At 43.4% G+C, this 26474-nt stretch overlaps 1 protein-coding gene across 1 annotated transcript in view; it reads right to left on the minus strand.

Moving 5' to 3' along the window:
- The window catches only part of Stx8 (syntaxin 8), a 254857-nt gene that overhangs the window by 199932 nt on the left and 28451 nt on the right, over positions 1–26474 (minus strand). Inside the window, exon 5 of the mRNA XM_048448305.2 lies at positions 9511–9635. Within this exon, the coding sequence (XP_048304262.1) occupies positions 9511–9635 (125 nt within the window). The remainder of the gene's footprint in view (positions 1–9510; positions 9636–26474) is intronic.

The raw sequence follows: 26474 nt of genomic DNA on the forward strand, positions 1-26474 counted from the left end.
TACAGTCAATTTTCAACCCACAACTCAGACATGGCAGATACTAGGTAAGTCAAAATGATCATGTTAACACACTGAGATTCTCTGAGCTGCAAACTGACATTTCTAAGAGGCAATGGTTTAGCCACTTAGTAAAAATCAAAATAAAAGCCTGTTTCCAACAAAAATATCACCAGGACTCACGGCAGACAATCTCCTTAGGAACAGCAGAAGTGTGACATTGTGACAGTTCATTCTCCATAATTTGCCTCACTCTATCACAGGGTCCAAGGCTAATGCCTTAGGAATGGTGTCAAAACAGGTTATTTGCAACATACCAAACTCTGAGTCATTCTTCAACTTTACAATGGTGTAGATTTTAAGACATGATTGCTGTAGAAGAACGAAAAACACATACAAACAGATACGCACAGATGCGCACATACATGCGCACACACACAGACACACACACACACACACACACACACACACACACACACACACACTGACACAGCCAAGCTGTCCAAGTCCTAACCCCTGAAACCTGCGACTAAGTTACTTTCCATGGAAAAAGCGACCTTGCAGAAGTGGTGAAGATATAGGAGTCTGAGGTAGGAGATGAGCCTGGGGAATCTAGGTGGACCCAACACAATCTATTAGTTCCGAGAAATGGAGGTTGCCCTGCTGCTGTCAGAGGGAGGCATGACAGAGGCATTGAAGATGGAGCTATGAGCCAAGGAAAATGGGGATCTTCTAGAAGTAGACACGGCAAGGGAACAGATTCTGCCCTAGGGCCTCCAGGAAGGAATGCAGCCAACTGACACCTTGATCAGAGTCCCTGGAGACCCAAGCTGAACTTCTGACCTTTAAACTGTGGTAATGTGAGTTTTAAGTCACTACATGTGTGCTAATTTATTGTGGGAGCACTAATACAATCATTTTTTGAAAGTCCCTTTGGAACAATTAGGTGTGTAGATACTTCCTATATTTAGACATCCAGGAAAACCGTCCTTTAAATAACAATCACTCAACTGTGGGAGGACAGTTTGGTGGCAGCAGATAAAAAACAAAGGGACAGTCATCAGAACACTTTATGCCAAAAATAACAAGCCTGATTCTAAGTAAGCCACTAAATCTAACCAATTTACAGACAATAACTAGGTCACAGAATATGCTCAACAATGCACGGGGATACACACTGCAAGATCTAGCTAAGGAGAAACTACAGGGCAAACAAGTGCATACTGATTTTCAGAGGACTTGAATTCAGTTCCCAGCACCCACACTGAGAGCTTACAATCATCTGGAACTCCAGCAGATCCAATACACGCTTCCAGACTCCATGAGTACCCATACTCATATGTGCACATAACCACACACACAGACACATGCATATAAACATAACTTTAAAAAAATAAACATATCTTTTTAAACGTTCTTATATTTTATAAACATATTTTAGAGATGTTTAGATAGAACATTCTGAAGTATTCACCATTGAAATGACATAATGTCTAGGGTTCACTTTAAAAATAATCCCAGGACATATGCATGAGAATCTAAGTTCAGCTCCCAGAGCGCACAGTAAAAGCTAGGTATGTTGTAGAATATTATTTTAACTAGGCAAAGATGTGTTACATTTGTGTATGCTGCAGAGTATTGCTTTAACTATGTGAATGTGTGTTACACTTGTTTCTGCTGTCTTAGTTAACAATGAAAAGATGGGTTACTTTTTATGCAGCATTTAATGGTGCAAAGTTGTGCTGCATTTGTTTCATCTTGCCTGCCTAAGGCACTTCATTGGTCTAATAAAGAGCTAGCTGAATGGCCAACAGTTAGGCAGAGAAAGGATGGGCCAGGCTGGCCAGCAGAAAGAATAAAAAGGAAGAGAAATCTAGGCTAAGAGAGGAAAGAGAGAAGAAAGAAGAAGAGAAGAACAAGAGGAAGAAGAAGGAAAAGAGAACAAGGAATACTCCTAGGGCAAGAAATCAGTCAGTGGCCAGCCAGCCAGAAACAAACAGCAAGAAAGATATACAGGAGGGGAAAAAAGTAAAAAGCCTCAAGGCGAAAGGTAGATAAAGAGAAGCAGGTTAACTTGGAGTTAGCCAGAAGTTAACTGGTGTGCCTGAGCTAGGCCGACCACTAAAACTATTAAGAACTCTCTGTATCATGATTTGGGAGCTGGTCAGTGGCCTAAAAGAAAAAGCCTGGTACATAGGTGTGGTACTTATTATCTTAGCACTGAGGTAGTAGAGAAAGGAGGTCTAGATCTTTGGGTCTTACTGACCAGCCAACCTAGGTAACTGGCAGACCTCAGATCCCAGCAGGAGGAAACAGTAGGAATGGTAGACAGCTCCAGAGGAATGATACACAAAATAGATCTTTATGATGTGGGAAGCTCCTCTGTATGCTGTGAATGTTTTATTAGCATTGGTTGATAAAGAAGCTGCTTTGACCTATGGCAGGGCAGAATATAGCAAAGTGGAAAATCTAAGCAGAGATACAGGAGGAAATAAGTCAGGAAGACGCCATGTAGTTACTGAAGGAGAAAGGTGCCAGAACCTTACTGGTAAGCCACAGTCTCATGGCAATACCTATATAGATTAATGGAAATGGGTTAATTTAAGATGTAAGAACTAGTTAGGAATATGCCTGAACCATTGGCCAGACAGTGTTGTAATTAATATATTTTCTGTGTGAATATATTTGGGTCTGTGCAGTCTCTGTTTACATCTTTAACCTACACATGTGTGAAAATATGTGTTATGTGCATTACATGTGTATACACATACACACACAATCCTGGAAGTGGGTAAATGGGTACATACAGATAAAATCAAACTAGCTATAATTACTAAAGCAGGTTGAGGAAAAGAACATACCTTACTCTACCATGTTTAAAATTTCCTATGCCTAAAGGTCATTAATATATTAATAGGTAAACAAAAAGGAAGAGGCTGGGGATGTGACTCAGTTGTAGAACACTTGCTTATCATGCATAAAGCCCTGAGTTCAGTCCCCAGCACCATTTAAACAAAAGCAAGCAGAGGGGCCAGAGCTAAGCATAGTCTTCTGGTCTGTGCACATGAAAAGAATCTAAAGATTGAGAATATCTTCCTTTCTTTAGAGTCCAGCTGGTGGCACAGGGAAGCTCCATATATTAGCAGGAACTTACACAGGTCCCCTCTGCTGTTTAAATCAACAAGTGACCACAGAGGGCCTTTCCAGCTTTATGGGGATAGGGTGGGGGGGCGAATAAAGTTTCTTCCAGATGGAAAGGCTCTCACAATACTGGATGGTCCTCTGGGTCTAAGAAGCCCCCCCCCCCAAAAAAAAAACTACTTGATGTTATGAGAGAAACAATGATCGCCTCATGCTTAATGTATGGAAGGAATGTTCCCTGGAGAAGAACAGACAGACTGAGGAGAAGACAAAGTCAAATGTAGAACCTAATGATAAAAGAGATGAAGTCAATCCAGACAAAAGAATTCACTCATCACTGTGTTTAGAAGACCCTCAGAGCAAGTTCTAAGAATAGATGATTTTATTTTGGCTGAGTTTTAAGGTTCTGGGGAAAGGAATCTCCTAATATACGTGGTAGCTACAAGGAAGGCTATCTTCTGAGAATGATGTCTGTAATGAGAACTATCCCAAGATTTCCTACTGAGATTTCTCACTGTAAAATGAAGTCTGGCTTTCACCTTCCCTGTCCCCATATCACAGTTAAATATTTACAGACTATGAGAGTTGGTCCTGATTGTCAATTTGATAGGATTTAGAATCACTATGGAAACAAACCCGTGAATGGGCCTGTGAGGAGATTCCTAGGTTAGCGTAATTGAGGCAGAAGTCCTACCTTAAATGTGGGAAGTGCCATTTCATGGGCTGGAGCCCTAAACTGAATACAAAGGAGAGAAGGAGTTGAGGGCAGCACTGTCTCCCTGTTCCTCACTTCAGACACATTGTGACCTTAACTACATTCCTGCTGCTGCGTCTTCCCCATGATGGACTCATCTGTCTTCAAACTGTGAGCCAACACCAACCTCTCCTTCCTCAGTTGCTCTGTCAGGCCTGTGTACCAGCAGTCAAGCCACTCCCTGAGACCAGGAAGTCTATAAGAAAGGCTCAAATATAGAACGAACAGCACAAAATAGTGGAGACTAGGTTGCACTAACTTAGGAACCTCACCAACAGAGTCTTAACTAGAGGCGGAGGAGCCACACTCCATATCCTGCTGTCTGACTCAGGTACATGAACCTGCACTGGCCATTGTCTCCTTCCTGTGCTCTATCTCAGTCACTGTCATCACCACGGTCGCCTCTACTAAGGCGTGCGAATATCCCAAGCAACTGTTTAAGTGTTGGGCTAGCCTTAGGCTGTCATGAGGCCTAGCTTCTAGACTGAGCAAGAAAGGCATTCACTACCTGCCAGTCTCTGATCTAGCAATAAGATTATTTGGGGGTAATTTCTCAGTCTTCACACTAAAGTACAGAAAGGCTAACCAACACCATGGGCCAAAATGCAATCCAAAATGGTTTATTCTGACTCTTGTTTATCTAGCATAGGGTCCAGCAACAAAATGGATCCACAGCACAGGTTCATGGAGCACAGGAAAGGCAACCAAGTATTTGGAGCAAAGATTGTTTTCATATTCGTGTTTAGCTTGAAAGGTAGCTTTCAATACTTGTAATGCAACAATGGACCCAGCATTTCAAATCACATTTAGAAAGAACAGGTTAATAAAATTACCCCAAACATGGGCTATTCCACTCCCTGTCCCAACACAGAGCCAGAGGGCAGCGGTCTTGCAAGGGGCAGAAATCTCAGCAGGGGAGATACTTTGGTTCAGAGATGCCGCTTAGAAGCATACAGAGCATGCGCTCACGCCCAACCTGAGCAATCCCCAAGCGCAGCACATTCTCAAAGACAGAAATGCTTTTCCTGACTGAAAACAGCTTTCCTTGGCAAGCAGCAGTGACAGGAACATCCACTTGCATTAGCGCTAGGCAGTCCTCCCAGAAAGCAAGGCTGCTGCAGAACAAAGAGCTGCGTGCGAGTCGCTGTGCTCGCACTAACTGCATTGCTCTCCATTGCTCGCCTCCTGTCAAACACAGTAATGCAGGAGGTATGCAGAATTAAAGGCACCGAGGGCCAGTGTTTCGTTTACTAGGTAATTTCATTGTGAAGAAGAGTTCAAAATAGAATTAGACTCCTGTTTATGGCCAAGACAGACTGACAGGAACCAGATTTCCTTCTGGCCTGGATGAACACGGAACAGAGAAAACAGCCAAAATATTTGAATCCACTGTTTCAAGAAATGTACATCAGCAGACAAGGCAATATCTCAGAAAGGAAAACAAACGAGACGCGGCAAAGTTTGTCCAGACTGTGCCTTGTGAATGCTCCCATCATGGTGGGGGGCTGGGTTCCAGGGGGAATCCAGGGGACTTCTTGAAGTGAGTCCACACAGGACAGGGGTCAACAGCTGGAGCACTGGAGAGAAGGCTGCCCAGAAGAACCCTGTGCTCTGGCAAGGCACGTGCTCCAAGTCCTCACAGAGCATCAGTCAGGGCTCAGAAGAAGTGAGAAGGAGGCCGGGCAGTGGTGGCACATGCCTTTAATCTCAGCACTTGGGAGGCAGAGGCAGGCAGATCTCTGTAAATTCAAGGGCAGTCTGGCCTACAGAGCAAGTTCCAGGAAAGGTTCCAAAGCTACACAGAGAAACCCTGTCTCAAAAAAAACAAAAAAGAAGTGAGAAAGAGACGCAGAACTGAGTCACTGCAAAGGGTGGAAGGAAGCATGTTCTCACCTCAACCTCAGTACGACACTGTCCCCATTCCGAGGCAGATCACCTGGGTACTCCTGGCACACCATGCAGAGTAGCCAGAGTGGTGTAGGCTTAGTAGTGTAGTAAATTACCTCTAGACCGGAGGCAAACATGTTCTGTAGGGGGCCACATAGGAAGCATTTGGGGCTTTGTGGTTCATATGGTCCCTAAAGCAGTTATTCAATTCTGCTATTGCCAAGTGAGAAAGTATCTATGGATATTGTGTAAGTGAGTGAGCATGGCTGTGTTCCCATAAAATTGAATTTATGAGCCCTGAGCTTTTAATCAATTTTACAAGTCACAAAATATTCTTTTGATTATTTTTTACCATTTAAAAACTTTAAAGCTGTTTTTGACTTACATGTCATACAAAAATAAGATCTGGCTCATAGGCCAGGGTTTGCTGATACATGCTCTATAATATTTTAAACAACTCTTTCATCTGTCTTTAAAAGCAAAACCCAGGGCCAGCGAGATGGCTCACTTAGAAAAACCACTTGCTTCATGGGTCTGATGATCTGAGTTCGACTCCAGAGCCCACATAAAGCTGCAAGTGCTGTGGGACAGTGGTCTTTTGTCCTGTTACTTGTATTATTTTTAATAAAATGCTGATTGGCCAGTGACCAGGCAGGAAGTAGAGGTGGGGCAATGAGAATTCTGGGAAGAGGGAAGTTTATAATTCTACATTCGTGACCCAGATGCAGAGGAAGCAAGATGTGACTGCCTCACTGAATAAGGTACCGAACCACGTGGCTAACATAGACAAGAATTATGGGATAATACAAGTTATAAGAGTTAATAAGAAGAGCCTGAGATACTGGGCCAATCAGTTTATAATTGATGAAGAACTCTGTGTGATTCTTTGGGACTTAACAACTGCAGGAACTAGGCAGGACAGAAAACTTGGTCAACAAAATGGTGCCCAATGTGTAGATAACTGCATCCACAGAAAACCGGAGAGAGCTTGGGAAGAGATTCTAGACACAAAAAGAACAGATTTAAACATGGCTTCTTGGTAGCACTTTCTTAGGTGGGCTCTGCTTGCTAGAAGCAAGTGCTCCCATTTAAGAGAGGCTTCCTGACTCAGCTTTAGTTGTAAAGTCTTGCAGCTCTTTTAAGAGGTTCCGCCACAAAACACTTAAATGGTATTGATGAAAAGCTGACTGCATGCTTTTTAGTGGTGGCAGGGCCCTTGAAACGCCATAGAGGTGTGGCAATAAACATGGCTCCGGCCGGTACCTCCACCATGAAGCTGGAATCTCAAAAAGCAAAGAAATGGGCTGGATCCAGCTGTCAAAACCACGGCTTTAATTCTAGCCATATGACTTGGCAAACTAAAGACTTGTGGTCAGAAAAAGAGATATACAGTAAAGATAGATTCAAAGACACACACACAAAAAAACCTCTAAACGGTTTACAGTGTGTTTAGAAATACATGTAGGCTTGGGAGAAAAAAGGATAAAATCCTTGGTTGGTGGTGGCTTGGTTTAGTGGTAGAAAGGGACAACTCACACACTCTACCAGAGAAGAGCAGCGCCTAGAAGCAGGCTGTACACTTATGCGCCGCTTGACTATTTTTGACAAAGGTGAGAAATTCAGTAGCGAAACAGTCTTTTATTTTTTTAATGTCTTTAAGCCAAATAGATATCCAAATGCAAATAGAGCCCGTGCCTATATACCAGTTGAGAAAGATCACAGGCCTAATGTAAAAACCTAACATTATAAAATTACTAAAAGAAAAAGGCAGTAAATCTTGTGGCTTTAGCCTACTGGACATTTTCTTAGGTATAATCAAAACAGAAATTGTACTGAAGGAAACTGATGAACTGGACTTAAGAACTTGCACAGTGTGAGAGGCACCACTGGGAGAGAAAAGGGAAGCAAGGACACAAGGAAATAGCCAGAAATCTCACGTGTGTCTATGGTCGTGAGCTTGCTACCGCCCAGCCAGCATCCTAACTAAACCTGCTCTCTTTCTAAAAACAAAACCCAAAGGTGTCTGACAAAAGAACTGAAAGGACAGAAGAAAATATCTTACAAGTTACTAAAGGAGCAAACTATTTCAAAAGACATCTTGGGTGGGGGGAATCATGTAAAGATTCACGTGACAATCCAGATGCATTTAAAAATTATCCATAGAGAAAGAAGCCAGACCCGCTTCCCAAGAGAGTAAATACCGTATGAGTCTACTCACATGAAACTGTGGAAAACAGAAACCAATTAGTACTGACAGAAAGCAGATCAGCTGTTGTCTAGGAATGGGGAGAGACAACAGGAAGACTCTCCAAGAGACACGAAGGAACCCTGAGAACTGGTTTCACTATCTTGACTGCAGTGATGGCTTCAATGTCTGTGTGCTGAAGTTCAAACAATCATACATAGAAAATATGTGCTGCTTAGGATAATGCCAATTATACTTCAATAAAGCTGTCTTTACAAAGAACAGCATACTGATATGGAAAAATATATTAAGTCAAAAACTAGGAAGTGGTTCATATAGTGAGATAGCTATGTACCTCATGGTCCTGTTAACATAAAATATATGCATTTATACTAAATATATTCATGTATGTATACAGAAACAAGACTGAAGACACATATACTAATCCACTTCTAGTCTGCAGACTGGAGAAGCAGACAGAACACTTTCCATCTTGTCTTGTCCCTAATCTTGCTTGAACCCATAGCAATAGTACATTACTTCTGATTAAAAAAAAAAAAGAGAGAGAGAGAGAAAACTTCAAAAACACTAATGACAACGTATGCTGGAGAGGTTGTGGGGTAAAGGGAACACTTCTGCGTTGCTGGTAGGAGTGCAAGCTGGTACAGCTCCTTTGGATATCAGTATGGCGATTTCTCAGAAAATTAGGAAACAACCTTCCTCAAAACCCAGCAATACCACTTTTGGGTATATATCCAAAGGATGCTCAATCGTGCCACAAGGACTATGCTCAACTATGTTCATAGCAGCATTGTCTGTCATAGCCAGAACCTGTAAATAACCTAAATGCCCTTTGACCAACCAAAGAATGGATAAGGAAATTGTGGTACATTTACACAAAGGAGTACTACACAGCAGGAAAAAATAATGACATCTTGAAATTTGCAGGCAAATGGATGGAACTAGAAAACATCATATTGAGTGAGGTAACCCAGACACAGAAGGACAATTATCACATGTACTCACTCATAGGTAGTTTTTCAACATAAAACAAAGAAAGCCAGCCCACAAATCACAATCCCAGAGAACCTAGACAACAAAGACATACATGGATCTAATCTACACGGGAAGAAGAAAAAAGACAAGACCTCCTGAGTAAATTGGGAGCATGGGGACCATGGGAGAGGGTGGAAGGGGAGGGGATAGAGAAAAATGTAGAGCTCAATAAAATCAATTTTTAAAAAAGCTGTTAAAAATGAGAAACTTAAAAAATAGCACATTAAGCAAATGTGGTGTAACCTACAAATAAAAAGGAAAAAATTCTGATGGTCCAGACAAACTTGAGGGTAAAGGGCAAACTGATGACAACCAAGTCCGCAGTATCAGTGAAGTCTTTTCCTCAAGCATCTTGGGGCCATAACAGAGAAAAAGAATCAAGAGCTTTACAGCAACAGTCATGTGACTCTAGTCTTCAATGGTGACAAGGAAAACAGTTAAGGCTAGGACCAAGGCGACAGGTTTGTAACCCACAGTCCTAGGACAGTACCTTGGATAATTTTCTGCTGCTGTTGCCGGATCTCATCAAAACCCAAACCTCTGGTCTCCTCTGGCTCCTCACAGAGCCATGGGTTGGGAGTTCCTCGCTTTGTTTCTTCACTCATCAGGCTGGACCTGAGAACACGAGTAAACACATTACGTATCTCACAAAACACAACTCGGCTAAAAAGCACTCCCACCGGCACGGAGCCGACCAGCCTGGCACACTTCAAAAAGTCATCTCCACAATTAACTGCACTCTTAGTTTATTCTAGGAACTGGGTCCAAGGCTGAGACACAACATGGTCCCTAGACAATTACATGATACGATGACGAGATGGCAGAGTAACCAGCACTCCACTAATCATCCACAATGCCCTGGACTAAAAAACCAGCAAAGTTGGTTCTTAAGTCTTAAAACCACAAGGCCAATTAGAAGCTGCCTATTTATGGCAACCCAAGTTTGTTTCACAGACTTTGTGACATAAAGGGAACCAATATTATTTTTCATACAAATATAATACTGTGCTTACAGACTGTAGCATAGGAGATAATAAAATTTCTCACTAAAGGGTGCTAGGTTGCTGACAGAGACACATGCAGAGTTTCAAGTCCAGTTTTATGAATGCAATCATAACCTCTGACTCTCAATGGTGACCAGTTGACAGTCACAGTCAGCTGTGACCAGCCCCCCTGGAAGTAACCCACACTGGCTCTTGCACAACACATACTGGTCCCCTGTCTGAAAACAAAGAACACAGTCCCTGCCTCTGCCTCCTTGTCCACAGGATGCGAGAACCACGTTTCCCAGGAAACCACCTCTATGACTCCAACACAGAGGTGATCCATTCACGTTGCTGCTCTGGTGGAATCTGGGAGGGGCTGATGGAGGCGCGGGAGGAGCACCACAGCAGTGGCAGCTGCTATGTGCGGGCACTCTCTGGCTGACTCTGTGTGCACTCATTCATTTCTTCTTATATTGCCTAAAAGCAACTGCTGCCCTCCTGTCTGGCCTTGCATATAGGTAAGCCTTCTGACCACTAGGTAGGAAGGGAGACATGACAACTTCCTCCCGTGTTGCACCCTGCTCCCCAGTGCAGAGTGAACAGCCAGCAGCATGTCACTTACTGGCAATGTATGGACAGTAACATCTACCTTTAGATGTTTTAGCAAGGATTAAACAGAGTAATCTATGAATTCAAAAACTATTTCCTCAGTACTTTGGTAGAAACCATTCTAATCAATAGAGGAAAAAAAAAAACCCTACACAATCTGACTGAAATCTTTGACCTGACAACACACAGCTTCTCCGTGTAGGTGCTGTCCTCACGCACTTGTGTGTGTGTGCGTGCTGAAGGGGTGGCAATAGCGTGTTCAAAGGCTGAATACAATGCTTGGGAAATAAGACCTTTTTCAATAAATTACCCATTTTCATTATATCAATTACTACATTGTGAGGCAGCATTATTTTTATAAGTATATATTTAGTATGTATTAATTTCACATTTTGTCACTTTAAAACTAAAAAAGGAATATATCTTTCAAGAAAACCCAGGTCAAATGCAAAGACTGGTTTTTGATTCTTTGGATTAAGATTTTATGCACAGGTCTGGTCTCTTATTCAAATGCAGCAATTAACATGCCAAACACCAGTATGACTTTCTTCCAGTCTATCAAAAAGACAGACATGTTCTTGAAGGCCTTACTTTACATGATTGGCCCCAAGAACCCGAGATGTCGAGGTTTCACACTTATCCACATGATAATCACTTAGCTTTACCTAGCTTTGAGGACAAGGAAGAAAGCAATGAAAAAGGAAGCGAGGCAGGCAATTTGCAACCCAAGCATACCCGCTAACTCCCAAGGCATCTTGCAAGTACCAGCATGAATCTCATGTAGTTGTATGTGGCTCACAGCAAAATCCTGGGTCAGAGACTGGCCAGAAAATCGCCTGAGACTCACAAGTGCATCAGGGACCAGCTTCAGTCATTCCAAGGAGTGTATTGCAACTGACAGGGCTCCAAGATTAGTGTTAAAATGCCTTGCTTTGAGCCCTTCTCTTTCTCTCTCTGTCTGTCTCTCTCTGTCTGTCTCTCTGTCTCTCTCTGTCTCTCTCTGTCTCTCTGTCTCTGTCTGTCTGTCTGTCTCTCTCTCTCTCTCTCTCTCTCTCTCCCACACACACACACCATATTAAGGTATTAGTATTAAGGGACAAAACCCAACAAGTGTGAGGTGCTTTTAAACCATCTCAATAAATGGCAAATGAGGACTACAGCTATGTTTTATGTGTGCAGTTTGTGTGTACTTGTGCATGTAGTATCTGTGTAGTCTAAGTACCTATTGGGAATAAAAGCAAAAATGTGGACAGCAGCTCATATCAGTGGTAAACAGAATACAGAGGAAAGGCTTCCCAGTACGACCTAATTCCTAGAGTTAGGCTACAGCCTCTCCCTGCTCATCTCTGAGCTGGTGTTCTTATTTCACTGGTGTCCCAGGTCCACCAAGAAGGCACCGTTAGTGCTCTCTACGCCTATGTGTATCCGTGCCACTTTTTCATCAGCTTTTATGCCCTGCTTCACATTTGGGCGATATGCATTACTAGGCCGTACTGTTCAATGGACAGCAGGCCTTAGGAGAATCAAGATCAGACTCTAGAAGTCAGGGTGAAGAGCAGCATATGACTAGGCAAAAAGAAGCCGAGTGGTCAGCCCTGAAATTATATACATACAGGTATGATAATATGGCCTGAGCAGGTGTATTTACATACTTAGGAACATATATGATATGTGATATATGTATCAATTTACACACATATATGTAAAACAACAATTGAAGAAAAAGAGGTGAAAAATCTGGGAAAGATACATGGGAGAGGCCTAAGGGAAGATTATTTGAATTTCAAAAATATTGTGAAATAAATACGTTAAAAAGGAAGCCCTTCAAAAAATTAAAAACTAAAAAAAAAAATTTTCAAATTTAAAAAAAAAATGGCACATTCTCCCTCCCTCTATTCTGCAGGAAAGTCCCCAAGTCAAGACTTCCCAATGTATGACTGTGGCATTTCCCCACAGGGGCTCCGCAGGTCTCATCCCAGAATCCTCAAACAGTGAGTATATGCAAAGTCAAACCCACTCCTTTGTCCCACAAGCTCGTCCTCCCCCCACTTCTTGATTCTGTTTAGCGAGCCCAGCCGTCCAGAGCGCTGTGCTACTGCTGCTATTATCCCTCGGCCACATCTCAGCAAAGATCACGGTCTCCCTCAGAGACGGTTCCCAAGTTCCTGTCCTCATCTCCGTGGGCACAGCCTGTTGCCCGCCCCAGCACCCCGCTGGTACAGCCGAGGTGACTCTCCAGTCAGCCTCCTCCAGATCATATTATTTACAACTTCTGACTTCCTGGAACTAGAGGCTAAGTGTGAGCGTTAGAAGATGGTCCCATGGTCTCAGCTCCCAACATCCGCCTTCCACAGCCTTGCTTGAGCCCATACTGCTCACTACCACACAGACAAAGGCACAAACTTTCACACTCTCATGTTTTTGCATGAGTCTGCGGTGTCCCCACCCCCACCCCTTTGTCCATCTGGCAAAATTCTATTCATCCCTTAAGGCTCAACTCAAATGTCACTGCTGCTGCGGAGTCCTTCCTGATCCCCACTCCTTCCCCCTTCCCTCAAATCAATCACTCGCTGGCGCTCCCAGGGCGCTCTGTTCGCAGCCTCTAACGTGGCATTTATCAGGCAGGATTGTAGTTCGTTATTTACTCATCTGTCTCCCTCCCTAAATTATGAGCTCTGTGAGGAGAGAGGCCACAGGACAGTCATGTTTATGTCCCCAACACCCAAAAGATGAGGCCTCAGAATATGCTGGAGAAGAGGCGTTCAGGAAATGCTTACACAAACAGAGCTGGCAACCCCCAAGGGTTTTAGCTGGCAGAGTCAAGATGACAATGGGGCTTAACATTCTCGTCTTGAGAAATTAAAACAAAAGTCTTAATCAACTGCTACCTGCCTTCACGACTTAGCACTGAAGACTGATGCTTCAGGCAGATGGAGAGAATTACTTTAGAAGGGAAACCTGTCAGTAAAACACCTTCCCGTTCCACCTTGTATTGGCAGTGACAAGTCAGGAGATCTCTTAAGTTACAGAAAGGGCATGCTAATTACCATGCCTCTGAGATGCAACAGATTTGATTTTCCCTTTAAATTACTGTGGAGCAGACCCAGGGCCAGGAGAGCGCTACCACAGAGCCTCTGCAACAGCATCTCCTGCTTTCTATTCTGAGCCCAGCCCAGGCCAAGCCGGTCTTGAATTCTTGGACTCAAATAACGCTTCAGTTTCCACCTCTCCAGGTGCTGGGAGTACAAGCCCACACAGTGGATGATGCCTCTGTGTGTGTGTGTGTGTGTGTGTGTGTGTGTGTATGCTTTTTAATAAATCAATAAATTCTGTACATATTCTTTGAAGGTAGACCTTATCTATAATAATAAAAACACAACATTAATAAACATGGGAGTATATTAGAGTCCTGAACATGTCTCATGATCACTTGTAAGGACATAACGGGATCGCACTTTCAGCATCCAAAGAAAATAGTGTATGTTATTAAATTATAATAACACGAGGGGAGCACACAGATAATCCATCTCCCTGCTGACAAATTCGTTTGGAACCTGTCAGAGTTCACAGGGAGGGCATTCTTATCAACTGAACAGAGAGCTGAAAAGAAGTGAATTCCAAGAAGTAGCTTTTCTTAGCATTTCAAAAAGATGTCAACTCGACTATGGAAAATGTTTGTTTTGTCTGGAAAAAAATATCAATGTTTGAGCATTCACAGACCACAGGGAGGCTTACAGCCGGCAGCAGCGAAGCTCCTTCAAGGGTGTCAGTGAACTGGGTTGTATCGACAAAGGTTTCTAACTGGCCTTACCCACAGATGTGAAAACGCCCCTATGGTATGAAAGGCTAATTCCTTTTCTCAAAAGGTTCTGTGTAGTCTTGCTCTTGTGGATATAAAGATGCACAGAGGCTCAAATTTCATTCAGAAATGGACTCTCTGACATAAATTCTTTAGAGACACACTCTGGCAACAATGTGCAGACTGGATCGCATGGACAGAGGCTGCAGTAAGGAGCGGGGGAGGCCAAAGAGCTGGTGCAGTAATTGAGGTGGGTGGCAAAGAAGTCAGAAGAAGGACAATGACAACAGGGAATGGTGAGGAACAGACAATCAACACATTGATTTAATGCTGCCAGTCCAAGGGAGCAGACCGGATAAAGGGGGCGAACATTTCCTAATCCGCTTGAGTCAAGAGAATCAATACAAAATAACACTGCTCACCACAGTATCCTAGTTTGTATCCTACCCACCTACTCACACACCCATCCAAACTACAAATAATGAGGAGTTTCCGTAGAGAGACACTAGTCTAGGGGCTGAGGAGTAAGCAGGACACGGGCACCTGGTCTCATAAATGGATACACTAGGAACGGAGAATTCCCAACACTGTGCCTAACCTGAAGTCGATTCTCAAAATACTTTCAATAAATAATCCCCAGTAAGTTGAAGGTCAGAATAATAACTCATACGCAGATAATGTTTCCTCGCCTCTCAACTAAGGACATTTCGTCATAGCACCCTCAAACCTGTCTGTTTGCTTTGCTTTTGTTTTTCCTTTCTCCCTTAGTGATGGGAATCAAACCCAGGGCTTTGTGCCTGTCAGGTACCCACTCCATCACAGAGCTGTATCTCCGACTTTTTTCCCCAACTTTAAACCAATCCCATGTTTTCTCCTGCAAACTGCTCGCCAGACTTAGCTAGGTGACTTGGGGGAACTGATACAATTTCAGAAAGGGCAGCTTTTCATTGCCTTTCAAACTTTAATATACCAGCTAATAATAACTGTAATGTACAACTGCTATTTTAATATCATGATCTATGGCAGGAGGCTGGCGGCCCATCTGCTAGGCCGCCACCCAGCAATTTTTCCTGTTCCTTCTTTAAAATCCCATAAGTTGCCATTTTAAATATTAATAAAAGGTTCCACATTAAATGAAAATCTTAACAAAACAGTTCACGGTAGAAGAGCTACACAGAGCATTGATTGACAGGCCATCAGAGGACATTATTTTAGCCTCCATTCCAAATATCAGAAGTCAGAGTATTATCCCCAAGGAGAATCATCTCTGCAATCTAAAATCAGCACCAAAAGAAAAGCTCTTTGGATGAATTGTTTGATCGGCACAGGTACCTTAAAAGTAGAAAGGCAATGAGTGGCACACAAAAACCTAAGCCTTCCAGTCCAAGTACCAACCACACCACCAGCTTCATGGTGACTGAGCGCCTTCTGCTGGCCAGGGGTGGAAGTTCAGTTACAGTAAGCAGCCAACTGTTACTGCATTCATTTGTAAGCCAACTATACTTCATTAATACACAATGTGTGCTTGTAAACATGGCTAGACATAAAATGTGCAATAGTGACCAAGATGCCCACACAATATGGCGAGCCACATCTCTGGACACCGTTCTCTGTTCTTCGTTTACTTGGTTCTTTACAATCCGGCAGTTTCATTATCTGGTGAGGGTCCAGATGAGACGAATACATATTTTGCACTTAGAAATGTCACATGCCTAACATGTCAACTCTGCCTCAACATTATCCTTTGCCCCCATTCAGCACGCCTGTTTCCACTCCATTGCTTTATAAAATAATGCTAAAATGCTCAATTAATTGCACACACCAGCACTCTTCTGGGAACAAACATGCTATGTGTAGTGCCACGAAATCACTGGTTGGCAGGCAACAGTGGGACAAATCTGTTTGGCAACCGATGTATAAATATGCAAATATGGCACTAAAAGACTAATTAAGGGTGTCAAATGGTAATGTATATACAATCAGTACACACAGCGCCAAGGACCACCTACATGGCCATCACTTTAACTCAACAATCCAATTTTTATTATACTGATTCGGCCAGCTCACACCTACAGATGTGAATTAATGAAACAGAGGCCCATGCTTTTAACCACAGCACCCTTTTGCCTGAGGGACAGAACCCAGAGTCTGTAAGGCCCCTTGGGTGATTTTTTAAAAAATAATTTATTTAATTTTAATTTTATTTAATTAATTTATTTTATTTTATGTGCATTGGTGTGAGGGTGTCAGACCCCTGGAACTGGAGTTACAGACAGTTCTATGAGCTGCTATGTGGGTGCTGGGAATTGAACCTTGGTCCTCTGGAAAAGCAGCCAGTGTTCTTGACCATCTGATGGCTCCGAGCCATCTCTCTAGTCCCTTGGGTGACTTTTACGCAACCATCTGGACACCAATCTAAAGACTGGCGTGAAAGCTACTGCTTCAGGGGCAGTAGAATCCAGGGAAGCATAAAATAAAGTGGGCAGGGTGGCACACGCCTGTCTATATTTCATAACTTAGGACCCGAGGCAGGATTCTGGAAATCTAAGGATGGCCTGGTGTATATGGCGAGTACATACAGGCAAGCCCAACGGCCAGTCTGGGTTAGAGGGAGACTCTGATTTAAGAAATACAGTAAAAAGCTCAAAACACAATGAGCTGCATGGTGTACAGACTGTCTCATCTCTCAGGACTATTTACCTCTCATGTCTTCCTGCTTCCTCAGCCTCCTTCTCCTGGCACCAACTTCTCCTCCTTCTAATTGATTGCAAAGCTTTTACGACCCAGGCCACACGATTCTGTACAAGAACATTTGCCATTGTGTTGTTCTCTAGACATTCTGTGAGAAGACAGACTTTTGTACAGCATGCAATCTGCCTCCTCTTCTGCCAACATCAGCGAGAGCAAACACTCACTCCTGGTCACAGGGCGCTTTCCAGCCCACACAGGGCCTCCGCAAGGACCCATCACATTTGAGCTTCACAAGCTCCAAGAGTCATGGTTATCTTCACTTTACAGGAACCAAAATGGAGTTAAAACTCAAAACCAGGTTTTCTGGTAATCATTTGCTCCTTTGCACACTGCAATGTTGGCGATATGGCACTGTGGGGTACCACCGTCCACAGATGCAGAGAGCAGGAGAAAGGACAAAGTACTTAAAGCCAGTGAGAAAAAGACAAGCCACAACCCCTTGTCGGGGCCAGGCAAGATCAAGAGAGACAAGGGACAAAACCTAGAGCAAAGGATGCTGGCTCCCTCTCTGAAGCTGGTTCAACTCCAACACAGCAACGTGAGACTCAGCATGGTCGTTTGTAAACCAAAGCGTAATCTGTCCATGTCCAAACAAACAAGAAACAAAAGCAAAAGACACGGGGTATTGCAGTACTGTGCTTTATTCCTAGTGCTGGGAGTGGGGGAACTGAGGCAGGAGGCTCCCTGGGGCTCACTGGAGAGCCATTCTAGCTGAATCAGTAAGACCCGGATTCAGTGAGAGACCCTGTCTCAAAATATAAGATGCAGGGCAGTTGGGGCCGACACCAGGTGTCAATCAACGGTCCTCATGTGCACACACAAACAGAATGGGAAAAAAAAGCAAAACTTGGAAATTGTTCAATATATTTAAAAAGCAACAACAAACAGGGCAATGAACTAAAATATAGTGTGCATAGTAATTCTTCTTTCTTCCTCCTGCTTCTTAATGGACTGGGATTTTGCTCCTTTTCAATTCCCAAATAACTTTTGTAATTTAAAATTAATACATGCAGCTGTAGAGATCTTTATTTTCCATGCCCAAAGTCATCACAACGCCATTATAATACCAAGTACTGAAATGCAAAACAGACTCGTTTCTTTCACCCGTAGATTAAGAAAACCCACCAAGTTCGGGGACACCCACTGATGGCTAACAGGTTGGGAAACAGGCCTTCCACATCCTTTAGGCAATACAACTTTTAAGAAATAGACAGGGTGGTTCCTTTAAATTCCCAGCACAAATATCTTGGGGGTTCTGTGTTCTATAAGAACAGAGGTCACAGTGCCCATAGTATTTGCCTTAGCCATGTATATAATTACAGAAAAGAAAACAAAACAAGCCAACAACGATGGACAGTGGCATCCTGACAGCTGCAAAGTGCTCACTTTGCATAGAGCATGTTAAACCTATTGATTCGGAGGAATGACCAAACAAATTTTAAAAAGTCAATTACAGAGAAATACATATATATAAAATACAATTGTTTTCAGAAAAAAATATACATTTCTAGCAATATACTTATAATTATAAACAGCAGAAAGTGGAATTAAGAAAACTCTCCAACATTACCACTGGAGGCTGGTGTCAGGGAAGGGAGAGACAATATTAATAACCACAGTATAACCACAAGGTTTGGTATATCAGCCAAAAAAATACATTTAAAAGCCAGACAGTGGTGGCACATGCTTTTAATCCCAGCACTTGGGAGGCAAAGCCAGGCAGATCTCAGTGAGTTCGAGACCAGCCTGGTCTACAAAGTGAGTTCCAGGACAAGCAGGAAACCCTGTCTCAAAAAGCAAAACAAAAAATTTAAAAAAGGGTGATAACCTATGTGATGTGGAAACTATTAGAAATATATATTGGAAACATTCCTTCTATTTTAAAATCAAGAACACAAGAGCATAAGAACCAGGCCTGGTAACACATACATGTAACCAGCACAGGGAGGAAGAAGCAGGAGGGTCAGGAATTCAAGGTTATACTGTGGTTGTTAAGACCAACCTGGGCTACTTGAGACTCTAGAGAGAGGGAGGAGAACAGTGAGAAAGAGAAAGAGGGAGGAAGGGAGGGAGGGAAAGAAAGGAAAATGAGGAGGAGAGGAGGAGCAGAAGGTGGGTAGACAGGTGCAGTGTGTGTGCGCTTGTCAATTTTTTTCAAAGGGAAAAAACGATGGATGAAAAAGATACCTAAATAAAAACAACAAACAAACAGTCAACAATGAGCAGACTGGGCTTGGGGCAGAGCCTGGAGCCCATGAAGGAAGACATAAAAATGACCAGCGGTTTGCAATCCACACAGAGAGAGGGGAAGGGCTAGAGCGAGAACAGGACTGTGTTGTGTGCTGTGATTGTTTTCCTAGCGTTTAGGAGGCACAGGCAGTTTCTGCTTTCTCTCCTTGCTCTCAGGGAAGGAAGCAGAGGAGTTGGGTGTGCTTCCTCTTCTGTTGACTTATATCTCCACCTTGTGGTCTGCTCAGGATGTTTTTCCACTTACAAATATCCATATGTGTTAGAGTATGTATGTGAAAACATGTATTTGTATTCATACACACATTTAGCTCAAGTATAAGCATACAGGTCAAAAAATACTGCAGTGACCACCTTCAGTTAACTGCAACCAGGACAAGAAACAGCAGCATCCAAAGCCCAGACTTATGTATTGAATGGAGTATGGTGGGGACGTAAACACTACAACTGCACATGGAGATCAGAGAACATCGCCCAGCAGTCGCTTCTTCTTCCATCTTACCGGGGCAGGATTTCTTGTTTCTGCCATTGCATATCATACTTTAGGCTAGCAGGCCTGGAAGCTTCCAGAAGATTCTCTCATCTCCACCTTCCATCTCGCTGTATTTTGAGATTACAGATGTGCAACACCACATCTGGCTTTACATAGGTTCCCAAGATCAATCTTATGTCATCAGCCTTGCTTTTACCCGATGAGCAGTCTCTCTGGCCCAGAAGCCCGTTTGTTCCATTCCGCTCACTTCTTCCTCCAAAAGGAACCATTTGCTTTTGTGATTCATAACACTATAAATTTCACCTTTATAGGAATGGCAGCATACATGTGTACTCCTGTGTCTGGCTTATTTCACTCAGCATATTTGTGCAATCCATCCACAGTGTGGTGTGCACCTGTAGACAGTTCATCCACATTGCTGTGTAATATCAATGTCTGAATATGCCATTATACTACAGAGAACACTGGGATGTTTCCAACAGGAACTTGCGAGAATGGCCCTGCTGTAAACATCCTTTCCATGTCCGTGGGAGAGTTCCATCTGAGTGGGTGCACGGTCTCTAGAGAGACTGTACTTAAGCAGTCCCACTAATAGTATATGAGAATTCCAGCAACCCCACATCCTAGGAACATTCCATATGCCTGGCATTGTATGCGAGCTGTTCTGGTAGGTATGGCGGTATGATATCATGGTTATAGTGTGCAATATCCTAATGACTAACAAAAGTCAATGCTCCTGCATACATTAATCACACAATCTCTTTTGCAAAGTCCAAGAGACTTCACATCCTCTGCTGCTGTCTTTCTAATGGGCCATCTGCCTTGGAGAGCCTTTATTTATGGTCACTCGAGTTCCTGTATCAGATGACTATCCAGCAGATACTGCTTTACACTCTAGCTTGTCTTAACTCTTGGTATTTTCTTTGAAAAACAGATTTTTTTTTCTTTTTCTTCTCTCTTTTTTTTTTTAAAGATTTATTTATTATGTATACAACATTCTGCCTCCATGTATGCCCACATGCCAGAAGAGGACACCAGATCTCATAATAGATGGCTGTGAGCCACCATGTGGTTGCTGGGAATTGAACTCACGACCTCTGGAAGAGCAGTCAGTGCTCTTAACCACTGAGCCATCTCTCCGGCCCCCTTCTTTTTCTTTCTTTTCTTTTTTTTCTTTCTTTTGTTTGCTTGTTTCAAGACAGGGCTTCTCTGTGTAGCACTGGCTATGTTGGAACTCACTCTGTAGACCAGGTTGGCCTCAAACTCAGAGACTGACTTGCCTCTGCCTCCCAAGTGCTGGGATTATAGGTGTGTACTACCATCGCTCGGTTTTTTGTCTTTTTTCTTTTTCTCTTGTTCTTTTTTTCAGGGGGAGTGGGGGGAATGACGATAGATTTTTAATGAAGATTATCCATGTACTTTCTTTGTGTTTAGTGACTTTGATGGCCTAAGAAATCTGTTCCCACACCATGGTCATAAAGATCTTGGGGTTTCTACTAAATGCTTTGTGTGACCTCACTTTTAAGATCACAATCCTTTGGAATGGCTTGTTACTTGGGTGGCAGCAGAGGCCAAACTCCTTTCCCCCAGTTGACCTAATGCCACTTCCGAAAAAAGCCACCTTTCCACTGCATTATGTCACCTCTGGGGCAAGTGAGGTGACGATCTGTGTGTCACTGACCCTAAGCAGCCCACGTTGCTCTGCTGGCTCACTTGTCTCTCCTTGTGCAGCACCACGCTGCAGCCTCTCATCGCAACAACACTGCTGTACCCTTTCCTCACTGCTGCCTTGGCTCTGCTGGGTTCTTCATGGCATAGAAACCATGGCAGAAGTCAGCTTAGCAAGTGACGACAAAAACAAAAATCCAAATGGAGACTGTAAGTGGGTTTGCTCTGGAAACACAATTTAAAGGCATCTTTAAAAAAAAATTATTACGTATACAATATTCTGCCTGTATGTCTGCCTGCAGGTCAGAAGAGGGCACCAGATCTCATTACAGACATTTGTGAGCCACAATGTGGTTGCTGGGAATTGAACAGAGGACCTCTGGAAGAGCAGCCAGTGCTCTTAACCTCTGAACCGTTTCTCCAGTCCAACCTGATGTCGTCTTAACCACACTGGCCTTTCTAATCTTTGAACACATCCAGCCATCTACTAGGTCTTTCTTAGTTTCTCTAAATGATGTTTCATGGTATTTGGTGTGAAGTTCTCATTAGGTTTATGCCTGCATATTTCAAGTTATTTTGTGGGGGCAGGGGTGAGTTGGGCGGGTGCGTGTTTTGCCTGAATGCACATCTGTGCACCAGCTGTGAGCTCAGTGCCTATGGAAGTCAAGAGAGGTCATCAGGTTCTCTGGAACTGGAGTTACAGAGGGTTGTGAGCCACCGTGTGGGTGCTGGGAATCAAACCCTGGTCCTCTGGAAGAGCAATTGATGCTCTTAATCATTGAGCCATCTCACAAGTCCCCGTTTTAAGTTATTTTAATAAACTTTCCTGCAGGATAGTTAGAGGGCTAATACAGAGCCTTGTTGGTAATAGAGGGACCCTGCTACTGGGCTGCACCCCCTGCTCAGTTACTTTAAGTAGCAAAATGAAGAACAACTTAAAATTTTTCCCATTTTCGTTGTTGCTATTTGGCCTTGAGAAAGCCCCAGGTTGCTGCTTCTAACCAGTTCTAACAGACAGTATTTTTATATTCCCCATGGTAATAATGGATACATCAGTGACTTGATCAGTGATCTGGAGTTGCAATGGTTAATAGTCTGCCAAAGCCACAGGTCTCTGGTTTCACTGCTTGATCAATCATCCAAACGGATAAGGTCTCCTCATAGTCTTTCTTTGGAAGGTAACTCGAACTTGTGGAGAAAAAACTAACCTACAGTTCCAACTACAGAGAACCCTTCAAGCGATAACCGGTCTCAGGAGAGCATACATAAGCCAACAGCTTCAGACAGCTACTCCACCACGTTCAGAGTCGGCTGCAGGCTGTTCAACTCTTTAACTTTAAACTCTGCTCCATTTTCTTCAAGGCACAGAGCAAAGACACCACACACAGCTCAGAGTACAGAGTACACATCTGTGTGAAGAAACAGACGTTAGAGATGGGCCTGGAGGTGTGGTGTGTTTGCAGCCACGCGTGCAGAATCTCTCCAGAAGGACACACAGACAACTGTTCAACGTGGCTGCCCCAGGGGGAAATAGGAAAGCAAGTGTCAGGGCTGAGAACTCTCGTTTTCATTGATAGTTCTTTCTACGGTTTGATTTTTTATCACTTAACACAGCACTTTCGATTTTACAGGTCAATCTAGAAGTGATGCAAACACAGAAGCGACAGTATATACTTTAAAATATTCCATGGAAACAAATATCTATTAAATTATCATAAGCCACTGCACTATCCAAGAGTTCCATCATTCTGCCCTAATAATCTCAACCAAATTGCTTATTTCAAAAAGGGCACGGAAGGAAGGTGTGGCTCCGCAGTGAAGCACTTGCCTGGTATGCATGAGGCCTTGGGTTCGAGCTATGGTGCAGGGCGGAAACCATGAGTCATAAGAAGGACTTTGCCACATGGCACATGCAATTTTCCTCCTCAAGAAAAATGATCCCTAGCTCAGTGCCACAGTGCACTCGCCTAGTGTGTGCAAGGCCCTGGACATGATTCCCAGGGGTCCAAAGCAAAATAACAAAACTGTCCACCATGTACGGTGTGTAGCTAGTATCAGACCACTAGTTAACACAGAACAATGAAAACAGGAATCCTAGGGGCAGGGTGGGTTCAGTTCCCAGAAGAGCATAAAAAACTAGGCATGCTTGCACACAACTGTCACCCCAGCACGTGGGAGGCAGAGGTCAGAAGTCCCAAGGCCATTCTCGGCTACAGAGTGAAAGGCCAGCCTGCACTACATGATATGATGCCCTGTCCTGAAACAGAAGCAAACCAGAGTTTCGAGCCCTCCCTTTTCCAAACACTCCTTCTTACTGTAATACTGTATCAGACCACGCAACAAATTAAACCTCAACACTTCTCCCACTTCTGAAGACGAAGTCAGAAACTGTTGCTTCTCAAAAAGCTAAACAAGAATTAACACCCAATGGACAAAACCATCGGCCTACTGAAGAAACCAGCACTATGAAACTGCGTATACATGTGTGTGTATGAGTCTGACTGTACATGTACAAAAATGTATTGTGAGTGTGATTGTGCTTGTGCACATGTCTGCATGTACGTATGCATGTGTGTGCACATTACATGTCGGGGTACATACATGTGAATATGTACGAGTGTGTGTGCTGAAACTGGGTTGCATTGCACAAGTATTCATCACCTCTTGAGGAAGAAGTAGAAAGTGGGAACAGCTCAGCTTCTTATAAAGACAAATTGAGGATTAAAAGCAATGATCTAGCAAATAGATTTTAGCCTAAATAAAATAACCCAAAGGCCAGTGACCTATGACTTCTCTAGGACAGCGCAGTAGGAGATAAAAGTCCCTTCTGAAGTCAGAGAACTGGGGATGAGCCTCTGGCTCTGTGGGAAACTTCATACTCATTGAGAGCTATGCCAAGGGAGCTAGGGAGAACACTGAGGAGCGACCAGAGTCCACCAATACACCATCCTCCTATTTGCAGAACATCAGCTGTGGTCAAGACGCTCCCCTGGAGAACGTGACAGTCTTCATTTTCAGTTCAGAATGCTACCTCAAATAACCAAGCCAACCATGGCAATCCAGAGCCTTTTGGTTTCTATGTAACGGCTTATGGGATACAGCCAACTCTGTTTCAGGTTTAAGCCAAAGCTCCCAGAAAGTGGTTACTACTCTTAAAAATAGTGAGAACCGCACTGGAGAAATGGCTCGGTGGTTAAAAGCACTTACTGCTCTTGCAGAGGAGCTGAGTTCAGGCCCCAGCACCCACTTTAGTCATCTCACAAACACCTGTGTGTAACTCCCTGGATCTAACACCCTCTGGCCTCCATGGGCTTCTCGATACACATGGCACACACAAAATCATGCAGGCACATACACATAGAACAACTAAATTTGAATTAAATAATAAAAAGTAGGGAATGAGGTGATGGCTCCCTGAGTAAAGTGTTGGTCATGCAGTATGAAGACTGCAGTCAGATCCTAGCACCCAGCAATGCCAGACAGGTCTGGGACGCACCTTTAATCCTAGTGTTCATGAGAGAGGCAGAGACAGGGTCGGGGAGCAGACAAGTTGGGTAACCAGACTAGCCAAATTGGCAAGCGCGGGTTCAAGTGAGAGACCCCGCCTCCATAGTTAAGGTGGAGAATGATCAAGGAAGATACACTGACCTCTGGACTACATCACACACAGACTCACTCTCTCTCTCTCTCTCTCACACACACACACACACACACACATACACACAAACATCCACATATGCATACCACACCCACACAATCACGCAAAAATAACTAGAAAATATAAGAATCAACAGAAAAACTATTAAAAACAAAATTAAGAAATTACTGCCTATAGTATTAACAGCAGACATCAGGTATCAAAAGCTTGCACGCAAACAATCACAAGCCACACCTGAATAAAAAGCTGAGTATTAAGACAGCAACAGATGAAGTGAGCAGGCACAGACTCAGCAGGAAAGTGTAAACTTCGCTGGAGAAAACGTTACAATAGCCCTGAAACAGGGCTGGAAGGAACCTCTATGCTGGGGAGCAGAATTCAGCACTGAGGATGCTGGAAGGAATGGAGGGGACCTCTGTGCTGGGGAGGGAAATTCAGCACTGAGAATGGGATTCCAAGATTTAACAGGCTCATAGTTAAAAGGAAAAGCGTTCTTTCCTTCATTTGAGTCAGATCAGCTAGCTGTAAAGTTTACTTAAAAACAAAGATGTAGGAAAAACCAAGATGGCTATGATACAGGGCCCTGCTACCAAGCTTTAAGACTTCAGTTCAATCCCCAGGGTCCACAGGGTGGAAAGAGAGAACCAATGCCTGAACATGGGCTTCTGACTTCCATACATGCACCATGACATGCATGCACATATGATGTGGGACGTCCTTCTGTATGCTGTATGTGTTGCTTTTATTGGTTGATGAATAAAGGTGCTTTGGCCTATGACAGGGCAGAATATAGCTGTATATCAAGTAGAGATACAAGGAGAAAGAAGGCTGAGCGGGGGGATGCCAGCAAGCCACCGGAGCAGCAAGATGTACTAGAGGACAGGTAATGCCACAAAGCCATGTGCCAATATACAGATTATTAAAAATGGGTTAATTTATATATAAGAGCTAGCTAATAATAAGCCTGAGCCATCAACCTAGCATTATAATTGATATTAAGCCTCTGAATAATTATTTTATAAGCGACTACAGGGACCAGCAGGTGGGAGATAAAGTAGTCCGGTAGGACCAGGTAAGACAGAGAAAGCCTCCAGCTACACACAAACAAATAGAAAGGCAATTTTTAAAAAGCAAAGAATTTTTTAATGGCTTGATGGCAGGTGATGAGTCCCACTTACTGTGTGCTAACACTGGAACCATCAGCAATGAGACTGCAGAGCTGGCACACCAACAGAAAGAACTG

Source organism: Myodes glareolus, chromosome 9, assembly GCF_982192425.1.
Source record: "Myodes glareolus chromosome 9, mMyoGla1.1, whole genome shotgun sequence".
Lineage (NCBI taxonomy): Eukaryota > Metazoa > Chordata > Mammalia > Rodentia > Cricetidae > Myodes > Myodes glareolus.